The sequence below is a fragment of the Electrona antarctica genome (genome assembly GCF_951216825.1).
Source record: "Electrona antarctica genome assembly, chromosome: 3".
Lineage (NCBI taxonomy): Eukaryota > Metazoa > Chordata > Actinopteri > Myctophiformes > Myctophidae > Electrona > Electrona antarctica.
The window spans coordinates 42,098,043-42,122,198 of NC_136808.1; the positions used below are offsets into that span (position 1 = coordinate 42,098,043).

Consider the following 24,156-nt stretch of genomic DNA (forward strand, 5'->3'; position numbering starts at 1 on the left):
ACCCCCCCTTCCCTCTGAGAAGAACATATGGTGCATCTAATTTTATTTAATTTAGGACAAAAAATAAATAACCTCCTCAGATTTCTCTCCCCTTCATGCTGTCCTTTACAGTAGTCATGCTTCCATACAGTTCAGTACCTATAGTCTACATGAGTTCTAATGTAGTTACTCTTCCATACAGTTCAGTACCTATAGCCTACATGAGTTCTAATGTAGTTACTCTTCCATACAGTTCAGTACCTATAGCCTACATGAGTTCTAATGTAGTTACTCTTCCATACAGTTCAGTACCTATAGCCTACATGAGTTCTAATGTAGTTACTCTTCCATACAGTTCAGTACCTATAGTCTACATGAGTTCTAATGTAGTTACTCTTCCATACAGTTCAGTACCTATAGCCTACATGAGTTCTAATGTAGTTACTCTTCCATACAGTTCAGTACCTATAGCCTACATGAGTTCTAATGTAGTTACTCTTCCATACAGTTCAGTACCTATAGCCTACATGAGTTCTAATGTAGTTACTCTTCCATACAGTTCAGTACCTATAGCCTACATGAGTTCTAATGTAGTTACTCTTCCATACAGTTCAGTACCTATAGCCTACATGAGTTCTAATGTAGTTACTCTTCCATACAGTTCAGTACCTAGTCTACATGAATTCTAATGTTTTGCTTCTGCTTTTCTTGGAATGCTATTGATGACGTCACAATTTGAGCTTGGGGCTCGAATTGTGACTATGTATGTCTTCTGTTACATAATGGTATTGTTTCATAGGTTTGAAATTCTGTAAACTTGTACTTTAAGTTGACCTTTAAAAGAGCCAATAAAAGGCCTATAATAAAACAAGACTTCACTTGCCACCTATATTGCATCCTTTTCCACCCCTAGACCAACTGGATTGTAATAATGTCCATCCGTCCATCCATCCAGCTGTGTGTGTGTGTGTGTGTGTGTGTGTGTGTGTGTGTGTGTGTGTGTGTGTGTGTGTGTGTGTGTGTGTGTGTGTGTGTGTGTGTGTGTGTGTGTGTGTGTGTAAATGGTAACAGGGAGTGTGTGTGCAGAGTATGGCTGCGATCAAGCCAACGGTGCCAGAGATTAGCTGTTCACAGACGGACACACGGACGGACGGACGGACGGACACACGGACGGACGGAGTGCAAAACATACTCTCTCCCCATGCCTTCGGCCTGGTGGAGACAATAACAAATAAAGCCTCATGACCCTGGGTTGTGCTACTATACTGTACATCTCTGGGCGCGCGCACACACACACACACACACACACACACACACACACACACACACACACACACACACACACACACACACACACACACACACACACACACACACACACACACACACACACACACACACACACACACACACACACACACACACACACACACACACACACACAGACAGATGGAATTGTGTTTGTGTAGTTCCCCCTGCAGCCACAGACTGTGTGTCTCTCTACTACGGTGTGTTATTTCAGAACTTACATAACTTATGGATCTCGACACATCCTCCTCTCTCAGAGAAACAACAATGACACCCGAGATGCACTCCGTCAGTGGCCTCACGTTACCCCGACCCCTTTGGGAGGACCGCAGTCCCGGGAGGAGAATTAAGGACCTGTTCAGGGCAGCTTTCCGCAAATTGTCCTGATCTGGAGAGTAAGTTGGTCCACTGATTCCAAACTACCCGGGGACGTGAATTAGTTACAGTACGTAACCGTGGTGCCGTGTGTGTGTGTGCTGTTTGTAAACACTGTCTGGGAAAAGTATCAGGGAAGGTTTGCACAAGGAACACACATAGAGATGAAAGAAGTGAGGTGAGAAAGTTGCAAAATACACTGTATGGCCTTCATCAACAAGTTGATGTGGCTTGTGTGCTTGATTTCAGAGGAGATAAATAGAAGTCTGTGGGGGATTCACCACATAAACACTAGTGTAACTTTTCTGGGTATGTCATAATAGGCGAACATTAGGTATTTGTCGCATCGCGATGCGTTGTGAGCTTGTAGATCAGCTATGTTCGCCAAAGAGATTTGGTGTAGAGATTAACAAGCAAGGGTACAAGTATGGACACCTGGGGGAACCAGGACGTATTGGGCTTAAGTGGTTGAACCGAGGATGTTAGCATGGGTCTGTGCCTAAGCCTGTGTGGGATGCACACTCTCCAGTTTAGCCACCATGGACCATGTCAGTAACCTGAGATTGATGCTGACAGAGACTGGAGGAAACTAAAGGTTTATTGTGAATGTTGAATAAACATGCAGCTCATGCATGTTTTGAGAGTGCTTATATAGTTGGGAAAGCGGGATTCAGAACCAGGTTCAGGGGGATAGATTTACATCTATGTTTTAAGCATTTTTCTGATGCTCTTATCCAAAGCAACCACCATGGAGTGGGCTGGCTGGGTCTTTGTTTTGATGAGAGAAATAGCCGTGTGGGGTTTACGTCTACCCTGTGCCCAACACCACAAACGCCCTGTGTGGTGGTTCCCCCACGGGAGACAGACTTTACATACCGGTATACATTTATATCTAAGGCTTTGTTCAGCTCTCATCCAGAACTGCTTATGTTCAGAGTGTTACAGTCAGAGCAAGAATAAGCTGAAAGTTGTATAGTCCTATATTCGTAGGTTGGAAGACCAACATTCACGCATTCGGTACGTCACTCACTCATACGGTACATCGAAATGTTGGGAGGGACAAGTTCCGCAAAGACTGGGCACTTTTATGCTTTATTATTTCACATAGGAGAGTGATAAGGACCTGAAAAGGTAGAGGCAAATGCAAAACCTGGATGGGAGCGGAACCCAGATGGATCCGATACTGTAGGTATTGCTGACTGGCAGACAAAACGGTGGATGTGTCAAAGCAAAGAAATTTCGTGATTTGGCAAAGCAATAGATTATTCAGCTACTAGACAACTGTTAATGCTTGAATCACAATGTAAGCCAAGCTATGAAAACAGTGAGGATAATAATAAACACTAACAACATCAACAAACGAGCAGAGCAAAACAGTCAGCCAAAGACTTAGGCCTCACTCACACCTTCACAACAGATTGTTGTATAGCTGATGCATGAGACTTGTTTACTGCTGCAAGCTCGCAATAGAGAGTATGCGCATGCTTAAAGTGAATGGCACATCGAGTGGCAAATCGAGTGGCAAAGCAACAGGCAAAGTGAGTTTAACATTGTTTAATGTTGTTTAATGCAATCAGAAGACTTTTCTGTGTGGATGTATGGGCTGCCAAGGCCAGAAAGTAGTTTTTTGCCACTCAGTAGGCATTCCTGCATAACCTCCTGGTTTGATGATGATGTCACACGCATACCCTCTATTCATTTCCAATGGGAGTCACATGGTTTGACACAGCAATAATGTTGTGTCAAATCATGTGACTTACATTGGAAATGCATTGGGGCGGCCATGACACTTACCCTTTGTTTACATCTAGCATCCAACAATGTTGTATGCTAGATGTGAAGGTGTGAGTGAGGCCTTAAACTGAGGTGAATATTGCGTCATTCTTTTTTTTTTTAATAAATCTTTTTATTGAGATTTTCACTGAAAGATATCCCAGGATCAGAGACAGTAATTGTCATGATCACAGATCATATTCCTTGGGTAATATGACAGATTTAAAGTAAGTACAACATAAGATCTGAGTTATTTTGTTTGCATGTAATAGGTACAGAGATAAATAATAAAGTGACTATGCTACTGAACACCCCGAGCCCCTCCCAAAAAGTAAAATAAATATATATTTTCTCCCCTTCATACTTGCAGGGATGGACCATTAAGCAGGGGAACGAAGTTCATACCCAATTTGATAATATGCCAATTCCCAGTTCCCCTGCTTAATGGTCCATCCCTGCAAGTCCCCACAGAAGGTCATTGGGAGGATGAAGATAGTCACGGGTCTCCTCCGATACCCAAGCCTCAAGCCACCAGCTTCTTTTCACCTGACAGTTAATAGAAACCTACATCCACAGACACCTTATTATGTACAACCTCATTGGGATTAGCTACTTACGCTACTTTTAGTCAAAAACACAAGGTTTCTGCCTGACAGCGACAATTTGTTCCTTGTGAGTGGGTTCGAATATGATTGCCGTCTTGTCTTGCATCATGTATCTCTTCTCTCTGCTCTTCATGTCTCTTAACTCTCCTGATAAGAATGATGCAATATTGCATTGATGATCTGTACAGATGGTCAGGGCGTCTGTTCAGGGGGAGAAGAACTGGGGAGGATAGCGTGTTCCTCCACATGCGTTATGCCCCCCTAGAGAGGCTCTTAATATGCAACCAATTGCAACACATTTTTTACATTTCCTAAAAAGCTGCGGTTGTGGACATATATAAAGTTCCTGCCACGTCAGTGGCAAAATGGGTCTGTGCACTAACTGGATAAGCAAACCAGGCACTCCTCTCAGCAGCGCATAACATTGACAAGCACTCCAGCTTCCCAAGCAGCGTGCACACCACCATCCTCTTCTTCCAATAACACCTCAAGTGCGGAAGACCTGTGCAGCGGTAAATTGTATTTGAACTGACCTCAAATCCTGCTGTGCAAACCCAGGCTACTAGACTGGCCTGGATTCTATCTCTTTAGAGAGGAAAGAGATAGAGTGAGACAGAACAAACAGAGAGAGCGAGAGAGAGAGAGAGAGAGAGAGAGAGAGAGAGAGAGAGAGAGAGAGAGAGAGAGAGAGAGAGAGAGAGAAAGAGAGAGAGAGAGACAGTGGAGAATGAGGTGGAGAATAAAGATGTTATGCAGGCCTGGGGTTGAGTCAGTCTCAGTGAGGACCAGAGAGCACTTTAAACACTTTTGTTGAACACACATGGGTAAAGTCTCCACAGTATGACGACAGCTTAGGAAGAGAAGGAGGAATTGCTGTATTCCACCACTCCTTTCATCCCAAAGCCAGTGCACACTTTCAGCCGCACTGTAAGTGTAACAAGTATATAATCACCTTCTCATGGATGGAGAAAATGCCAACTACAATTTTCCTATCACCGCTAAATCCTTACGGAGTCCATTTTATAATGCTCTCTGGGTACAACAATCATCCATCCACATAACTCCAGACCTGATTGGCTATATCACGGGAGTAGTACTGTACACCGCCAACTACTATGTATTGCAATATCATTGCAATACATGCTTTTCATCTTGACCAGAGTCTGACTGATGTGTGTGTGTGTCTGTGTGTGTGTGTGTGTGTGTGTGTGTGTGTGTGTGTGTGTGTGTGTGTGTGTGTGTGTGTGTGTGTGTGTGTGTGTGTTTGCATGCGTGCGTGGTGCAGTGTGAGTATTATTAAAAATGTTCCTGGTTCTCACAAAATAAATGGTTGTTTTTATAGTAAATCACACTTGTGTGAAGTTATTTATTATGGCCCACGTGACGTCATTTGCCGTAGACTTGGCCTGAAAGTTCTCACGTAAAACTAAATTTGTAATAAAAAGTCTATAGACTTGGCCACACACATGATGTCACGGGCGGAACACAAAAAGCTAGACGTTGGGGGATCTTTGGATTTAGGCTTACGATTTTGAAAACACAGGACATGATGTTAGGTCCAAAAGTGCCTAGGGACTCTGCAAGGCAGGGGCGTCCTACTCCCTGAGCCAGGCTTGCACTTGACCGCATACCTAAGGATCGAAGACTTGAGCACTGTGATGTTGAGACAGCTGGACAGACACTTCACAGGGGTTGTCAAGTGGGGTCCTACTTTCACCAACGTTTCGCTGATTTAACCCCACGACGTCTCCAGTAGGCTCAGCAGTGCATTCTGGCGTCCCAGAAGCACCCCCCTCTGCATCTGCCCAGCCTGCTTATTTGGGAGACCAGCTAGGGTCTTTCCTTTTCAGCCAGAGCCACTGGCTACTCCACTCTGCCAGTCTGGATAGCTCCTTGATGGCCCGACGTAGGACTTGTCCGCTGATGCCAAGGTCCTTCATCAGCCTCACAGTTGATGTTGCCACAAAACCCCGACATCCAACTTCTGCTGGACAGACCTTTGCTCTCCAGCCCCGCTGTTCTGCCTCTGCTGCAAGATCTGAATATCGCAGTTTCTTTCTTTTAAAGGCTTCCTGAACTGCATCCTCCCAAGGGACTGTAAGCTCCACAAAGTACACTCTGCGCTGTGAGTTGGACCACAGGACTAGGTCAGGCCTCAGGTTGGTGATGATGATCTCTGGTGGAACTGTGAGTCGTTGGCCCACGTCCACCAGCATCTGCCAGTCTCTGGCTGCCTCCAGTTTACCTAACCTGGGCCTTGGTGGAAACTTCCGCTGTCCTTGTTGCCCTTCTCGAACAAACGCGATTGGGTTGGCTGAGTTGGTTACTCTGGGCGGCAAGGCATTGATGGTGGTTCTCCTGCTTTCCAGAGTTGCTGCCAAGCCCTTGAGTACTTGGTTGTGCCTCCAGGTGTATCGTCCTTGGGAGAGGCTCACTTTGCACCCAACGAGGATGTGTCTTAGTGTAGCTCGTGTTGAACACAGGGGGCATGATGGATCTTCGCCCAGCCATTGGTTGAGATTTGTAGGGGTAAGGAGGACATCATAGGTGGATCGAATAAGGAAACTTATCCTGCTTGTCTCCATCTCCCACATGTCCTTCCAGCTGATGTTTCGCTTTTCCACACTCTCCCATCTCATCCACTGGCCCTGTTTTACTTGCGACACAGCCTTGGTACACCTGCTTGCTTCCTCCTGTCGGCGGACTTCGGCCACAACCATTTTACGCCGCTCCCGGGAGGCTGCTTTGCTCCAGCAGGGTCGCTTTTCACCCAACCCCAAGCCACTTCTTCCATGTTGAACTTGGCCCACGATGTCACTGTGGTGGAGAGCAGATTTTGCCTGCTCTACCGCGTTCTTAACAGTCCACTTCCTTCCTGTTGCCAGGGTTGGGGCAGTAGCTCGGATTACGGTGTCCTTTGATTCTGTCAGGGTCATCTCTAATCTCACTTTCGTGCATTTGAACTCCTCAGTGAGGCTAGAGAGGGGCAGCTGGAGTAGCCCCTGGTCATACAGGGCCACACTACTTAGGCATCGAGGGGCCCCTAACCACTTTCTCAGATGAGAGCTAATCATCCTCTCCATCTTCTCAACTCTTGTGAGTGTGATGTCATACATGGTTAGAGGCCACATAAGGCGGGGTAGTAGGCCGAACTGCAGGCACCAGATTTTCAGCTTGCCAGGCAGCATGGATTTGTCAATGGTCTCCAGGCCTTTGATGAGTTCTTGCCTGAGTTCGTGTGCCTGATCAGAGTCTTTAAGCTTTGAGTCGTACCATCTTCCGAGACTTTTGATTGGCTTTTCAGTGACCGTTGGGATAGGTTCTTCATCGATGAAGAACCTTTGTTCCATCAGTTTGCCTTTAACTATGGAGATGCTCCTTGATTTGGATGGCTTGAATTTCATTCTGGCCCCGGTGATGTTCTGTTGGAGCTTTCCTAGGAGGCGCCTGGTACAAGGTACTGTGTTTGTCATGGTTGTCATGTCATCCATATAGGCCCTGATGGGTGGTAGCCGGATTCCAGAGGTTAGCCGCTCACCGCCCACCACCCACTTGGAGGCTCTTATGATGACTTCCATCGCCATGGTGAATGCCAATGGGGAAATGGTACATCCTGCCATTATGCCAATCTCCATGCGATGCCATGTGGTGGTAAAGTCTGGCGTGGTGAAACAGAGCTGCAGGTCTTGAAAATAGGACTTGACCAGGTGCTTGATGGTCTCGGGTATCCTAAAGAAGTCAAAGGATGCCCAGATGAAACTGTGGGGGACTGATCCGAACGCATTAGCGAGGTCAAGAAAAACAACATGGAGATCCCTCTTCTCCTTCTTAGCAGACTGAATTTGGTGCCAGATCATGCTGGTGTGTTCAAGGCATCCAGAGAACCCTGGGATGCCTGCTTTTTGGACTGATGTATCCACAAGGTTGTTTCTCTCCAGATAGCTGGACACCCTCTGAGCTATGACGCTGAAGAAAATCTTACCCTCTACATTAAGCAGACTGATGGGTCGGAATTGGCTGATATCCGTGGATTCCTTCTCTTTTGGAATCAGGACTCCTACTGCCCTGCGCCATGCTTTAGGTATAATTCCCTTCTCCCAGGCTACTCTCAATAGTCTCCACAAGAAACAAAGAACATCTGGAGCATTCTTGTAGACTCGGTACGGAACTCCATTTGGCCCTGGGGCTGATGAAGCTCTCGCCCGCTTCACTGCGGTGTTCCACCTCCCTTCACTTGGGAGGATTAATGTCCATTTGATGTTCAGGTTCCTTGATTGGTGGAATGTCAGATGGAATAGCTATCTGTTCGTGTCTCTTGTCATCCGCATACATCGTTTCCAGATATGTTTCCAGCTCCTGCTTTGATGTTTTTAGGTTTCCTCCCTTCTCTTTGGTGAATAGTGTTTTCACGAACTTGAAGGGGTCCTTGAAGAAGCGTGATCTTGCACGTTCTCTCTTTTTCCTTGACTTGAAAAAAAGTCTATAGAGTCTATAAAAAGTCTATAGACTTGGCCACACACATGATGTCACAGGCGGAACACAAAAAGCTAGACGTTGGGGGATCTTTGGATTTAGGCTTACGATTAGATTCAGGTTGGAGTTACGGTTAGGATTATGTATTTAGAGGATCGTTTCAGTGGTTGGGGTTAGAGGTATGGCTGATTTATAGTTGTTGATTTGTGTAGCGTGTGTACGTGCATGTATGGGTGGGTGTGCGTTTGTGCTTCCATTCGCACATGCAGAGTTCAGGCCAGGCCAGGCCAAATCAGGCCAGAGCCCAATATCCCCCACACACACACACACACACACACACACACACACACACACACACACACACACACACACACACACACACACACAAAGTTTTTGGAAGGCAGCTACGATGAATAGTCAAAATCGAAAAGCGAAAAACGTCTTTGGGGGGCGCCAGCATAGTGATGGTATCACTGACCCCAGAAGAAAGAAAGTTCAGAGATGTCTTAGTCAAGACAAGCACAGTGCCTTGACTCAGCCCACAGAGATTCCTGTTGGCTACATTGAGAAACAAATCCCCTCACAGACACAGGCTCACATACAACCTGGCTTGTACCAACGACTCCAGTATTTGGGGGAAAGTGTATACGCTTGTGCAGGCTACTTGTGTTACTATTATTACAATGGAATTTTCCTGGTTCTCACAAAATAAATGGTTGTTTTTATAGTAAAAAAAAGGGATTTATGCTTTACAATTAGGAGAAGATTCAGGTTGGAGTTACGGTTTTAGGATTACGTATTTAGAGGTTAGTTTTAGTGGTGAATTAAGCGTATTGATGTTTCCAGAAGTTTGTATTTATACTCAGCCTTATAACTTGTTGGTTTGGGGGGTCCTTTACAGTGGTTGGGGCACGTGTGCGTGAGTGCGTACAGTATGGGGAGAAGAAAGAAAGAAAGAAAGAAAGAAAGAAAGAAAGAAAGAAAGAAAGAAAGAAAGAAAGAAAGAAAGAAAGAAAGAAATGATAATAATAAATAATAATTATAGCTCAAATTTATATATCGCTTTTCTAAGTACCTAAAGCGCTTTACATAAAAACACTAGGAAAAAAGACTTTATTCAAGAAAAAAAAGAAAACAAGGAAAAACAAGTACAAAATCATTGCAAGGTTAAAAAGATAAAAGGATAAAATATAAAGGGAAGGGGGACATCTTAACCAGACCTCAGCTGGGGAAAGCTATGTTGAAGAGGTGGGTTTTGAAGGAGAGGAGGGGGGGCAACTCTGAGATGGTTTGGTAGTTAATTCCAGAGGTTGGGGGCAGAAACATAGAAGGCCCTGTCCCCCCAGGTGCGGTACTTGGCCTTGCGGACCTTCAGGAGGTTGGCTTCACTGGACCTGAGGGGGCGGAGGGGGACATATGGTTCGAGAAGATCGGAGAGGTATAGGGGGAACCAGGTTATTGAGAGCTTTGTAGGTGGTGAGAAGAATTTTGTAGTGGATTCTTTGTTTGATGGGGAGCCAGTGTAGGTCATGGAGGACAGGTGTAATGTGGTCTTTGGAACGTGTACTGGTGAGCAGACGGGCAGCTGAGTTTTGCATGTGTTGGAGTTTGTTGAGGACTTTGGAGGTGGTGCCGTTAAGGATACTGTTGCAGTAGTCAATCCGGGATGTAATGAATGCGTGGTTGAGGGTTTCGGCAGCTGGGAAAGTCAGAGAGGGCCGGAGGCGGGCGATATACCTGATGTGAAAGAAGGCGGTTTTGGTGATCTGGTTTATGTGGGGGAGAAATGAGAGGGTGGAGTCAAATGTGACACCAAGGTTACGGATGTGGGGGGAGGTTGTTACAGTGAAGCCGTCAATGTTGAGGGTGAAGTTCTGGGTGGAGCTGGAGTTAGGGCCGATGAGAAGGATTTTTGATGTGTTGCAGTTGAGTTTTAAGTTATTTTGCATCCATATTTTAAGTGAGGCAGGTGGTGAGGGTGGAGTGGGTGGTGGCGGTGAATGGTGAAGAAAGAAAGAAAGAAAGAAAGAAAGAAAGAAAGAAAGAAAGAAAGAAAGAAAGAAAGAGGAAAAAAAAGACAGAAGTGTGTTGAGTCTCTTGTTCTTATCTGTAGATAGATAGCAGCCTGGCCAGTGAACACAGCAGTGAAGTGAAACCAGACTCAGAGACCAAGGCTGAGCGTCAACCTGCAACTCCCTCTTCTTCTAGTCCACACAGTATCTGTGCAGCATCTCTCCATACACTCAGCCACAGCACTCTCCTTTTTTTCCTACATCTGTTTTGTTGATGTACCATAGTACCGTATGTATATGGTTTATACGGCCGCTGGCTATTCTAGTGAAACCTCCGCTCACAAGCACCACGTAACCGCGATACTTTGAATGAACACTCGTATCCAGTCCAACAGCTGCAAAAGATCAGTGGCAGTATTTCAATTATACGTTTTCACCAAGGGGCTCAACTGCCCAATATCAAACATGCGCACAAAACATAACCAAGGACAAGGACATATTTACGACAACTGCCTGTTGGATTGTATCAGATTAAAGTCTATTTGCCACAGGAGGCTGGTACACAAACATACACTGCATACACTGCTCACTACTGTACATGCTCAGGGCCCAGGGGCACTTGAGAAGTATTGCGCTCTGTTCTGGGATTTCAGCCAGCCACCTTTCAGCTATGGGGCAACACCCTAAACAAACCTGATACATTTTTGATGGATTCATTTTCATGATTCTCAAAGACAACTCACAACTTTTCTGATCACGGTCAGATCTAGTCACAAAGGCTGGACAAAGCAAAGACACAAAGTCCAGCCTCGGTGACTCTCACTGTGCTTTCACATTTTGGCTCAGCACCACAAACTTAATTTTACAATTTACAATTTAGGCATTTAGCAGACGCTCTTAATCCAGAGCGATTTACATTAAGATTTTCATTAAGATTAAGATTGTCATGATTAATATAAATTTTTCATATTTATTACAGTATTTCTACTTGATGTGTTGTAGTGGAAAGAGACAAGAAGGACATGCAACTCAGGTTCCAGGATGGATTTCAATAAAGGATTTAGTGTTTATGAGGATGTACGTGCATCAACTGGTCTACAGTATAGTCTATACTCTACTCAGGATCAAATTGAAACTTTTTTTCTCTAAAGTTACAAACAAAAACTTCAAACGTATATGACATATTGCCATTAAATGGCAATCATTTAATCATGTTTCCAGAACATTTCTCATCTGTCACCACTTTATTTAATTTACAGAGCAGGTTGAGTGCCGTGCTCAAGCTTCAAATACCGTGGTGCACTGTTTATGTTTGCCCTCTGCCATGGCAATGAGCCATGTGGCGTATTTAAACCAGAAAAATATGCTAATGTAGATTGAAGGCATTTATTGGCGTATCGAGCTCATCGGGTCCAGATGATAGTTATTAACAAGGTAGAGTTTGGAGGAGGGAGGCAAAAGATCCCTCATCATCACCACAAACCTGCAGTCTCTGCCAGCAAAGACAAGCCTGGTCAAATCTAAGATAGACATTCATTTTATGATCTGTATACAGACACACATAAACACACACATGCACACACATTGCTCTTACCTTATCATCTGTACTTCTTTTGGTGTTTTTGTGCCGTGTTTTCACTTGTTAATAGTTATGATTATCATCTTTCCAGCTGTGACTGTTAATGAACCTTGTAAACCGCTCTATTAAAGTGTCTATTATTATATTGTTACTCAGACTCAGGCATGCGTGTGTAAACACACATGCACGCACGCACACACACATGTACTGTACACACCACACATCAGTTAGAATCTGGGTAAAACGTGTATGTTTGCCTTGGCATCGATCAAACATGACCTCCGGCGAAGACACAGAAAGAGAGAGTTAGACACAGATTGAGAGAGAGAGAGAGAGAGAGAGAGAGAGAGAGAGAGAGAGAGAGAGAGAGAGAGAGAGAGAGAGAGATTTGTGAACAATAGAAATTGGTCTGATTCAACCTCAGTGTCGTGCAATCCACCACAGGCGCAGAGTAGGGAGAAGGCGTACGGCTGGCTGGGGTTTTTGTTTTTATGTAGAGAGCTGTGGGTGTTTATTTATGCCCAACACCACAAAACCATGCCCCTGCAAAGGTTCCACCATGAATGAGACAGTCTTTAGATTTACATTTGAAGCTTTATTCGGCTGACACAAGCTGCTATCCAGGGCAGTTTATCATGTACTGTATGCAACAATGGCTGATTTGCAACAGACAGAGCCTTAGCAATGTGGTGTACGTAATCGATAATCAATAAAACGTCTTGCCTGAAACATTGTTCTATCAAATTTTGTTAATTAGAGCAGTTTCTCAAGGGAACTGTGGTTTGTGAAAAGCTAATTTGCTGACGGGCTGTTAAGGGTTTCCAATGAGCTAACATGTTGGATTGAGGTAAACCAGTTTAGCGTACCGGTGGTACTGTTTTGGGGGTTTTATAGTTTTGGACTGTATTTTTCCAAAGGAACCAAATATTATTCTGTTATTATGTAAACAGTGTCAATACTGTAGCAGTATTGTCACTTGTAGAAATAAAGCATATCTTATTATAGCATAGCCATATCTCACTCTGGGGTGTTTGTGTGCAACAGAGATGTTTTGGGTAATAACAAAATAAATGAGAGCGAGGAAAGATGGGACCGTTACCGTTACACAGCCTGCTGCTGCTCTGCAGAGCTGGGTGTCAACCAACAGTTAAGACCAAACATCCAAGCCAAGTCATTCTCATGCACAGACTTCTCTATGACTTTTTTTTAACAACTGAAAGCATTTTCAGTAGCCTGAGGCATTCTGTACACCGAACCAGATTTGGGTGGTTGGGTGGAAACAATTCTTAGCATTTGTTTTAACCTGTTCAGATTACCAGATGGTGATTATTTTTCTTTCTTTCTTTCTTTCTTTCTTTCTTTCTTTCTTTCTTTCTTTCTTTCTTTCTAACCACATCAGTAGAATTGCAGGCATCAGGTACAGTGCATTGACGTACGTGTACCACAATGTGTTTCAATTACTCCCTGGTTATTCTACTGGCTTTCAACTGGTTTCACACTGAACATTGCATTCAACCAGGACGCTTTTTATTAAAACCACAATATGTCTATACTAAAGTAGTTTGGGAATCCCCGGATGTCTTGCCACCCTCCTTTGGGTCCCAGCCCTCTGGCTGAAAAACACTGGCCTGAATTCACAGTGCATTGTCTTGTGTGCCAAACCACAGCCATCTGACAAACCATAAAAAAACATTTGCAAATATTATGTGAATCTTTGACACAAAAAAAAGTTTTTGCTGAACTAGAAACATGACAGGGAAAACACACTTGAACCCTCACAGCACCCCCCCCCCACCCTCCCCAAAACCCAACCCACCACCACCCCACCGCCCTATACTACTCCAACTCCATACATCTGATCTAATGTAGAGCCAGGAATCACACGAGCCATAAAGCATAGTTCTGCAGTAACTTTGAGAGTTAACAGAGCAGACTCTCTGGCCTCCAACCAGACCCCCATTTATAAAAGGTTCTTACACACAGATTTTGTGCCAAAAGCCAAATCCGAGCCAAAGTTGTGATTCATAAAACCGTCCCGGATGTCAAATCATCGGGTTTACATGCATTTTTATCTTCCTCGGTTGTCTGTGATATATACTGTATCAAACATTATGAACAAATATCAAGATAAATGTGTATAATTACTATAGGTTGATGACTACTGCAACTACAGTACATACATATTCCTTATCACATCTTTAGTCATGCTTGTGTGATGGAATGTTAGATAAAGTCAAAGAGAGTGGTTACAAATTAGCCCCAAAACATTGCGTGCACTGCTGAGGTCATGTGCACACACAGAAGAACGAGAAGCCAAATGTTTAGTCCAGAAATGGGACGCAAGGGTTCAAGAAGTGGTTAAGGATTTTTGCTACAGTGCTTACCCAGAGCTTCAATAATTCAGTGCCTTGCTCAAGGGCACTCTACCAAGATATGTTCTCACCCTTTGCTCAAGGACACATTGGCAACCAAAGGCATGGCCCCCCCATATCTCACAAGTATGATCGTACCCTACAAACCCTCCCGCGCACTCAGATCAGCCAACGCAGGGAAGCTGGAGGTACCTTCACTAAAAACGCCGGGACAACGCTCCACACGTCCCAAACTCTTCTCCCTTCTGGCTCCAAAACTATGGAATGCACTTCCCATCACAGTCAGAACTGCAGCCTCACTCCCAATCTTCCGCCGTAGTCTGAAAACCCACCTCTTCAGACTCCACCATGGCCCGTAGCACTTGCTCTAGCCTAGCCCCTTAGATAGCACATTATGTAGACTTAGATAGTATTTTAAACAGACTTATAGCTTGTTACGTAGACAGCTCTAGAATTGCACTTTATGTAGTCATAGCACTTTATAGTACACATGTATAATATATTATATAGTATAGTATGTATAGTTAACATAGATACTCCACTGTTACGTTCTTAGTTTACGCATGATTCATGATAACTACTTTTTATATATGTGATGTATGCCATGCTTTTGTTATAAATGCCTAAATTGTAAATTGTAAATTGTAAAATTTTGCTTTAAACACTTCTCTCAACTTGTCAAGCAAATGTATTGCATGTTTAATCCTCTTGTTTTCCAATGAGCACCTGCTTATGGCATTAGCAAAATGTACAGTGTTGCTGTTGTACCCTAGTGGCTCACCTGCCAGTGAAAGGCCCCCACCGCGAGAGCACATAGTGCCTCTGTCCTACTTGACGAACACACAGCGTTACACAGACACTCGACAGATACCCAGTCAAAGCATTATCTTTCAGGGCGCTACAAATATATCTACACATCCTGTAAGTTCACTTAAGAAATAAAACTAGTGTTGACTAATCATTACAAGTATAGCTCTTATTTTGAAGAGGAAGTCTGTTTAGGTTGTAGCCTATACTTCCATGACAGACAGACAGTTGTTTTTCCTCCCGGGAGGGAGAGACTGACAGACTGGCTAAAAGCACCACCACCATCACTTCAATGTTTACTGTGAAGTTGAACGTAAGAATGTTTACTGTACTGTGGTGCTTTTAGCCAAACTTTATATTACCATATGAAAGCCATGATGCTGCGCATCTTTGACTTAAACAATGTGTACACTGCTTTGGGAGACAGGTTCGGCGAGGCCCGGTCGTGCGGTCACACCCCCGGCCCGGTACCGGGTTGTTCCGCCCGTGAGTAGGAGTATGCGCAGCAACAAATATCACCCACCCAAATTCCCTCCTGTAACCCATGGGGCAATTGTGTTCGTATATAAACCAAAAGGGCACTTGGGTGGCGCAGTGGTAAAGGTCGTCGGTTCAAATCCACCGCGGTGCATTCGGCTTTGACGAGCGTCTACTCTATACAAACACAATTGGCGCGTGTTCGGTGGAGGGAAGCCGGGCGGGGAGCGTGATAATTGTCACTGCACCTAATCCTACAGGCTGGGGGCGGCACCAAGCCTCCAGAGTGGCTGACCAACGTTGAAGCCGTTCCACTCTACTGGCTAAAGCTGGAACTGCAGGCGGGCGTTTTTTGCCTGTGCTTGTAGCACGAGTAAACCCCATGCAGCTGGGGTTTAACACGGAGCGCTCGTTAGCACTTCCACATTTGGACACCAAATGTTGGTGTCCAAATGCGGAAGTGCATCGAGAAAATGTGGAAGTAGAGCGTTCTTCCGGCCCGGGTCCTTCAAACGCCACTGAGCAACTTCCATTGAAATGAATAGTGGGGGCGGGGCAGTCCGCCCTTTACTTTATATATAACTCTATAGTCGGCAGACTCTGCACCTGTCAGTAAGGAGTGTTGGGTGGGAGGAGTAGGCCGTGTGTTCTACGTCCTCCCAATGGGGGGTCCTCACTGGCAGGTGATAGGATACAACTGCAGTGACAACAAAGAAATGTGTGTGGGGAGGGATCAATTGGCTTAACAACTAAATTGGGGAGAAAAAGGGTGGATTTGACCCCTAGACTCCACGGTGGTGGACAGCCTAGACAGGTACTTTACGCCGGCACCACCCAAGTGCCCAGTGGAGGACAGGTTGTTGTACTACTGTTTGTCAGTGATGGAAGTGTCTTCTTACCTCAAACAGGTGCTGTTCTTCCCTCCTGCTCTGAGGCACGGATACTCCAAGGTAAGAATCTTATTCTCTGGACACTCCTTCCTGTACGACCAAAGACAGGAGGTATCACATACAGGGAGATTTGTACTGTATATCACTCTTTATGTCTCTCATAATTTGCCTACAGTATAGGAAAGTTGAATATAGAGCATTCCACTTTTGTTTTCCGTTTTTTCTTTTTTTTTTTTAGAAAGTTGTAATGGTTTTAATTTACTCCCTGACTGCCTTCATTAGTATTGCCGCCACTTCATGGTGGCGGCAATGGCTCAGGGGTAGAGTGGCTGGATGGTAACCGCAAGGTTGCTAGTTCAAACCCAGGCTCCCCCAGAGTTAGTGTCGAAGTGTCCTTGAGCAAGACACTGAACCCCTAATTGCTCCTGATGTGCTGGTTGGTGCCTTGCATGGTTTCTGCCGCCATCAGTGTATGAATGTGTGGGTGAATGTAATGCACAATCTATGTAAAGCGCCTTGGATAAAGGTGCTTTATAAATGCACCATTTACCATTTTAGTATCAGCGGTAACACCTGTAAAGGAAGTAGGGTCCAGGGAAGGGGCCCAAGTTCTTTCCAAAATGGCATGTGTGCATAGAATCAGAAATTCCCATTGATCACAGGCAGAAAGCGCCATCTTGTCCTGAATGTATGTTGTTAACATAATCATGTGTTAGGGGAAGATTTAACAGTAATGACCTGATCAGCCACTTCACCAAACACCCACCCACACAAGCAATGACAGTGATCAGTGTGCAAATCCATTATCTTGCCGTTGTACAATACCTTTGTCGCACCAAATTAAAGTTATATTTTAGGCAATTATTAAGACTTTTAGAGTTTTCAATTAACAGGTGTGTGTGTGTGTGTGTGTGTGTGTGTGTGTGTGTGTGTGTGTGTGTGTGTGTGTGTGTGTGTGTGTGTGTGTGTGTGTGTGTGTGTGCGCGTGCGTGCGTGCTTGCGTGCGTGTGTAGGGCACGGTCTGCCCCGTGACAGTGACCTTGACTTTTGACCTTTTTGACCCAAATCTCTTCAGGGCAGCCTAGTGACCATTCCACATTTCCCACCACATTTCAATCAATACCATCCGTTCTCAATCTTGACCCTATTTTGTGACCTCTTCAAGACAGCCTATTGATCATGCCCTCTAAGTTTACAAATCATCCCCACAGTTCTCAGGTAACAAACGAGCAAACAAAACAAACAAACAAACAAACAGTCTGACAGGAATGATTATAGTACACTGCCATGCATTCATGCGATAAATATATAAATTAACCACATGAAGCCTGGCCTCCCGATTCTGGGGCAAACATTTGGCGAACATTGCAGATATTTGTAGATCTTGCGATGTGTTGTAAGCTTGTAGATGGTATGTTTTCTGCGATGATGAAGTGATTTGGTGTTTAGTTAGTGTCAACTAAGTAAATTGTTTATAAGTGGATAATTGGTACACATTCAGATCCAAGTCTTGCATCCCTCACTGATTGTCAGGCCTATTAACAATTTATCTTCAGCATGAAGCAAAACCTGGGACAGTTACATTCATCCGGGTCATCCCATATCTCTGTAAGGCACAGCTTTGATTGGGGATATCCCAGATTCCTGGTCGCTCTGTTTTCCAAGCTGCCAGCCATGTGCTCCACAATGTCATACTGTTCAAATGTTATTTCTTTTGACACATGTCATGATCCATTCCGTCTCTTCTCTTCCCATTCTTCTGTCAATCTCCAGTGTGTGTAGTCCCATAAAAGAGAAATCTCATGTAAATATATTTTAAACAAATGTCTTTGATTGTCAAGACTGGAAGCGGTTAGTCAAAGTTAAAAAGGGAAAAGGAATGCACAGACAGAGCACACTATCCTGATTCCATCAATGTTAATTCCACAGGGAGTCCTGCAGTGTTTTAGCCATGCATGCAAAATCAGGATTTGCCTATGCTTTGTCTTCAAACACAAAAAGCAATTTTGATATCATATTCAGAAATGTATCTGTGTAATCAGGTTGGTCTTTGGTCACAGTAGCCAAGGAAGACATACAATAATATAGATTTAAATCATAATAAGGAATTGAACTTTGTCATCTGTACTAATGCTGGCATGCTTAGACTTGTCAGAAAGTACAATATGGATCCCTTATTGACTAGGAATAGTCACACACACGCACGCACGCACGCGCACACACACAAACACATACACACACACACACACACACACACACACACACACATACACACACACTGACACACACACACACACACACACACACACACACACACACACACACACACACACACACACACACACACACACACACAATAATTCAATTGATGTTACTTTCTGTAGACAGAAATGTGAACTATTATTGTTGTGACTTATTTTCTTCCTTTGGACTGGGATACATTGCCTCAGGCTCTAGGGGGAAATCTTTCATGGGGTACCCTCCCTGGTCACCCAATTCGAGTTACATATAGCCTACAACAGTACAACTAAGTAAAGGTAACTGAAACCTGCTCTATGGTTGCACTTGGTCAATGGCTCTAGAGTCACATATACATTTCACATTATGCGAGCATGTGCTCCAGCATCACCGTACAGTACACCTTAATAATATCTGTCATGTTTTGTCTGTGCGCAAATAATTTGCCTTCTCGCACCGCGACCAATTACAATTTACAAATCGTTTCCCCTTTTCATGTGTTGGCTATTACCTTGAAAACCACGTTAGATTACCCACAAAGAAAACATATCACATAGTAATTCATTCATACTAGCTCTTTGGTATTAGTGTCACACTGTCACTCCTGACTCCTTACCCAGAAGAAGTGTCCACTCCAACAGTCGTCCTAGTAGAGCTGCCACTGCCACCCCAGAGGAAAACCACGCACAGAGCGCAAAGCGATAAGAGCGCGCGGCGGAGCTGACCCATGTCCCCCTGGCTCTGAGTGACAGATGAGATGACCCTGCTTGATGTCTCCACTCTCCAGAAGACACAAAACGTCCCTAAAACACAGCCCCGTGTTCTTCTGTCAGTGCATGTGTGCAGGCAGTGCAGCTGTGTGAAGTCAGCATCAGATAGCAATGCATAGCAGCCCACGGCTCAGAGGTTAATCACTGGAGAGCTGCATGGAGTTAATTCTTGCTGCGCAGTCCAATGGCGCACCGCCGTGCGTCTTGTTGGAGAGCTGCTGCGTCCTGACTGTTGCGCACTGAACCAGACCCCCTGGAGCAGCTGTTACGTCGATATTGGTAACTTATTGAATGTTGTGTCTCCAGAGGTCGCTGCTATACTGTTGCGTTTATTGCTTTACCACAATCTTGGATTTTGTTTCATGATGAACATCAAATCCAGACAGTAATGAAATGAAATGAAATGAAATCTATATTTACCCAGGGTATCTGGGCTAAGCTCAAGAACTTGTTTCCAGCCAGGCCCTGCTCATAGAACACATTTCATCGTAGTGGTTGATGCCTTGTTCAAGGGCATTTCAGCGGTGGTAATTTTAACGTGTCGGACGGCTGATTCGAACTGGGAACCTTCCGGTATCTAGACCGCGCCGCTATCCGTTCGGCCACCGCTGCCATGCGGCCAATGCATTATGAACGGGAAAAATTAGATAGTTGGTAGTTGGTATTTGGTAGTCTATTAAGTCCCATTAAATAGGCTATATCTCGGTCATAATTTCAGAAACTGACAAGCTTATAAATGTTATCATAGTCGATATGAAATTACAGTGGGGGAAAAATTTGATAGTTGGTAGTTGGTATTTGGTAGTCTATTAAGTCCCATTAAATAGGCTATATCTCGGTCATAATTTCAGAAACTGACAAGCTTATAAATGTTATCATAGTCGATATGAAATTACAGTGGGGGAAGCTTTTATTTCATACAGCAGGCACTTAACTTAAAAGCACTTTTTGTTTTTAACTGACCCACCCAGACACAATTTACTTTCGGGTAACTTTAATTGGCATTCTTCTTTCAACTGCACGGTCACACAGCAAGTTAAAACATGCGCTGTCTAAATTCCAAACCGGCGATTCCACATAATTCGACAAGTTGCCAATTTCGGTGTAACAAGTACGGGTTTATAGACATGAATTTCTCTCTAATCCCCGGTGGAATTACATTCCTGCGTTTTTAAGAACAGACTTCGCAAAGAGCAAAGAAACTCGACAGATGGCTAAAGCCTGACCAGAGAGTAAGTTCCATCTTTCTCTTTCATGATGTGGTGCTCACTTAGGCCTATCTGTCGCTTTTAAAACTTAATAGGCCTATATTTAGCCTATTTGATTTTGGAGCACGATCGAGGACATTTCCGGGGTCAAAGGAAAATAATTTACTTTCAGCTTGTATAAATATATAGAGGTCAGCTTTTAGGGAACCATTATTCTTTCATGAATAGCCTGTTTCTGTAATTTAGCCTATGTCTATTTTCATTTTTCACGCAGACGAAATGAAAGCCTGGGTATCGAGGCTAGCCTATGTCTGACAGTTGGTTTTCTGTGGGACAATCATTATGCTTAATTGGCCAATTTATTATTTGATTAAAGCACTGTGTATTCTATTGTGGAACCATGTTATGATGACATGCAGTAGCCTAGATACATTATCCACATAAAGAACCATTATTTAACATTTTAAATAGAGGAATAAAGAGTCTGTTTAAACCTATCAAGAAATTGCATAGATACATAGATTATATTTCCACTACAAAAATACAATCTTGTTACAGATATAATTTCTAGACTCCTTGACAGTCAGTCAAATTTAATGAGATTTGACAAAGAATTGCAGGCTGCAGCAATGTCACATTTCTAAAAAAGTGACTGTTTTTATAATGTTTATATTAGAGACAAAGTTGTATCCCTCTGGAACCGTCCGGGCACCTAGGCAGCTGAGCCAGCCTGACGGCGTGCCGCGGGTTCAACCCCCGATCTGTCTCCCCCCATCTCTCTGCATTTCCTGTCAAATTACTTTCAAACTATCAATCAAGGCAGAAAAAGGCAAAAAGAATAACTAAAAAAGTTGTATCCCTCTGGGAGAGAAAGGTGTTACTCTGGTGTGACAGCAGATTTGACCAGCAACCAACTGAATGGAAATTGGTTTAGTTTACTATGAAAACCTGCATCTCCCGTCAGTTGGTCGGTTGGTTGGTTGGTTGGTCGTGACATCACGCCTCATGACACATCACGCCACCATATATGGCCGTCTCCATCTATGAAAATCAAGACACTGACCTCATCAAACCCTGGATAGCCATACATACATGGAGAAGACTGGATCATCACCTATCTGCATATATGGAGCCAGCCAGCAACTCTAGCCTACATCTGACCTCAAACCTCAAACCCTTAGATCTCCATATATGGAGCTGACCTGTTCTGACATTCAATATGTTGATCCTTTCCCACCCGTCCTTCCTCTTCGATGTCTCCCTTTTGACTGATACCTGTCCATTCAAACTCTAGACGGGCCCGTCCCAAAGTTATTTGTGCAGCCGCGCCTCGACAGCCAGGAAAACTAGAGTTCTCAACAGGCCCGAAAATTAAGCCAGGCCCTACCTGGGCCCTCATCAAACCCTGTACACTCAAGACACGCTCCATATATGGTCAGACCTCATCAAACCCTGTACACTCAATCCGCTGCCACCCTTAGATCTCCAATATATGGAGCTGACCTGTTCTGACATTCCATATGTTGATCTGACCCCCCATGCCAAAGCTCCAGCGCTCGCCCAGCAGTCTGTCGTCACCCAGGCATATGCGGATATGTGCACGCAACCTTACTGGTGGTAAGTAGGCTATAGGGCTGCAACAGTTCAACAAACTAATCAATTTAATCAATTATATAAAAAATCACACTTGTGCAGTGAGGGGCACCTCACTTGGGGGTGTTGTTTTTTTATGTCATTAAAAGTCCTTAGACTTGGCTTTTGGAAATTACATCATATGGATGTAATTTCCAAAAGCCAGACGTTGGGGTCTGGAGTATTATCCAGAGTTATTTTGTGCGCTAGAAAATTGGGAAAATTTGCCAATATTTGATGTTTGTTCAACAGAAAAAACGTGTTTTTTAAAGCAGATCGATCAGATTATACTAAGATCCCCTGACCTGAGCGGCGTGAGCGCCCCTCAAAAATATTAGAATGGTTTTGCATTCATATATGAATATATATATTTGTGTGTGTGTGTGTGTGTGTGTGTGTGTGTGTGTGTGTGTGTGTGTGTGTGTGTGTGTGTGTGTGTGTGTGTGTGTGTGTGTGTGTGTGTGTGTGTGTGTGCCTCCTCATTATTCGATTAACCGAAGTGCAGGATAGGATAATTCCTAAGAAAATAATCGATTATGTGCAGCTTTAATGGTAACACTGCTCTGTTCGGTTGTCTCTTCCCTCCGTTTATTCCACGCAGTGGTTTTTTTGGCCAGCATTCAATAGCAACAGCTGGTTTTATTCACCACAAATGAATCACGCTGCGTACGTAGGACATCTACACACATGCAGTACGCACGCACGCACGCACGCACGCACGCACGCACGCACGCACGCACGCACGCACGCACGCACGCACACACACACGCACACACACACACACACACTACAGAGAACATGGTGAATTAAACTGCTTCCTCAGGCTCCTTTAGTTACATCCCCTCCAGAATCAAATAATTCATAAAATATATAAAGAAACATTATTAAAGAACCACAAAGAGAGGCAGTTGTTGAGATGGCAGTCTCTGGTTCGTTACTACGACCACACAACCCATGGCTTCTCCTGTTCCCACGGAGTTGAGCCTCCTCTGTTGGTTTACTTTGGTTGAGTCTTTTTTTTGTATTTGGTGTTTGTCTATCTGCATACAGAAAAACCAGCAGAAATGTGTTTTTCATTGAGGGCTGGAGCCTATTGTCATTCTTGGGATGAAACTGCCCCAATCCTTAAACACATAAAGACAAAATCCCCAAAAATTACGGGATTGTGAAACTGTTGCACGAAACGTCACTGCGTTATCCTGACTCACTACAATCAGCTGGTTTTAGTCATATTGTTTGACAAAGTCCAAAAAGTCAGGCAACACGCGTGAAATAAACAACACTTAAACTTCCACCATTATCCAGAATAGAGCAAATCAATCAAATAGCCTATAAAAAAACAATCAACAGTTCAACACTAGTGTGCAAACAATTGTGACCACCTGTATATTTCAGCATATGTTTGGTCCTTACAGTTGACGTGTTGAAGGCATAATTGCACTCACAATTGCCTGGTGAATTAATTTATACTGTCCAGACTTTTAAGCTGGTAACCTGATCCAGAAAGTCTTCAGCGAGCAGCTAGCGGTTCAGAGTCCTGTTTGAGAATACTTTGACAGGGTGGACACAGTCTATTGGCCGGGGTTGACCTGTGACCTTCTCTGCTCCCTGCTTCCCTCCCACTTTGCTCTGTAATGCCTCAAAAGTTCCAAAAGTTC

General features: G+C 44.1%; 1 protein-coding gene across 1 annotated transcript in view; it reads right to left on the bottom strand.

Moving 5' to 3' along the window:
- The window catches only part of LOC306920035 (collagen and calcium-binding EGF domain-containing protein 1-like), a 47,779-nt gene extending 28,037 nt beyond the window's left edge, over positions 1–19,742 (bottom strand). Inside the window, exons 1-2 of the mRNA XM_079496636.1 lie at positions 19,505–19,742; positions 16,660–16,740 (exon numbers count right to left, since the gene is read on the bottom strand). Of these exons, the coding sequence (XP_079352762.1) occupies positions 16,660–16,740; positions 19,505–19,617 (194 nt within the window). The 5' untranslated portion in view covers positions 19,618–19,742. The remainder of the gene's footprint in view (positions 1–16,659; positions 16,741–19,504) is intronic.
- Positions 19,743–24,156: the final 4,414 nt, after the last annotated feature.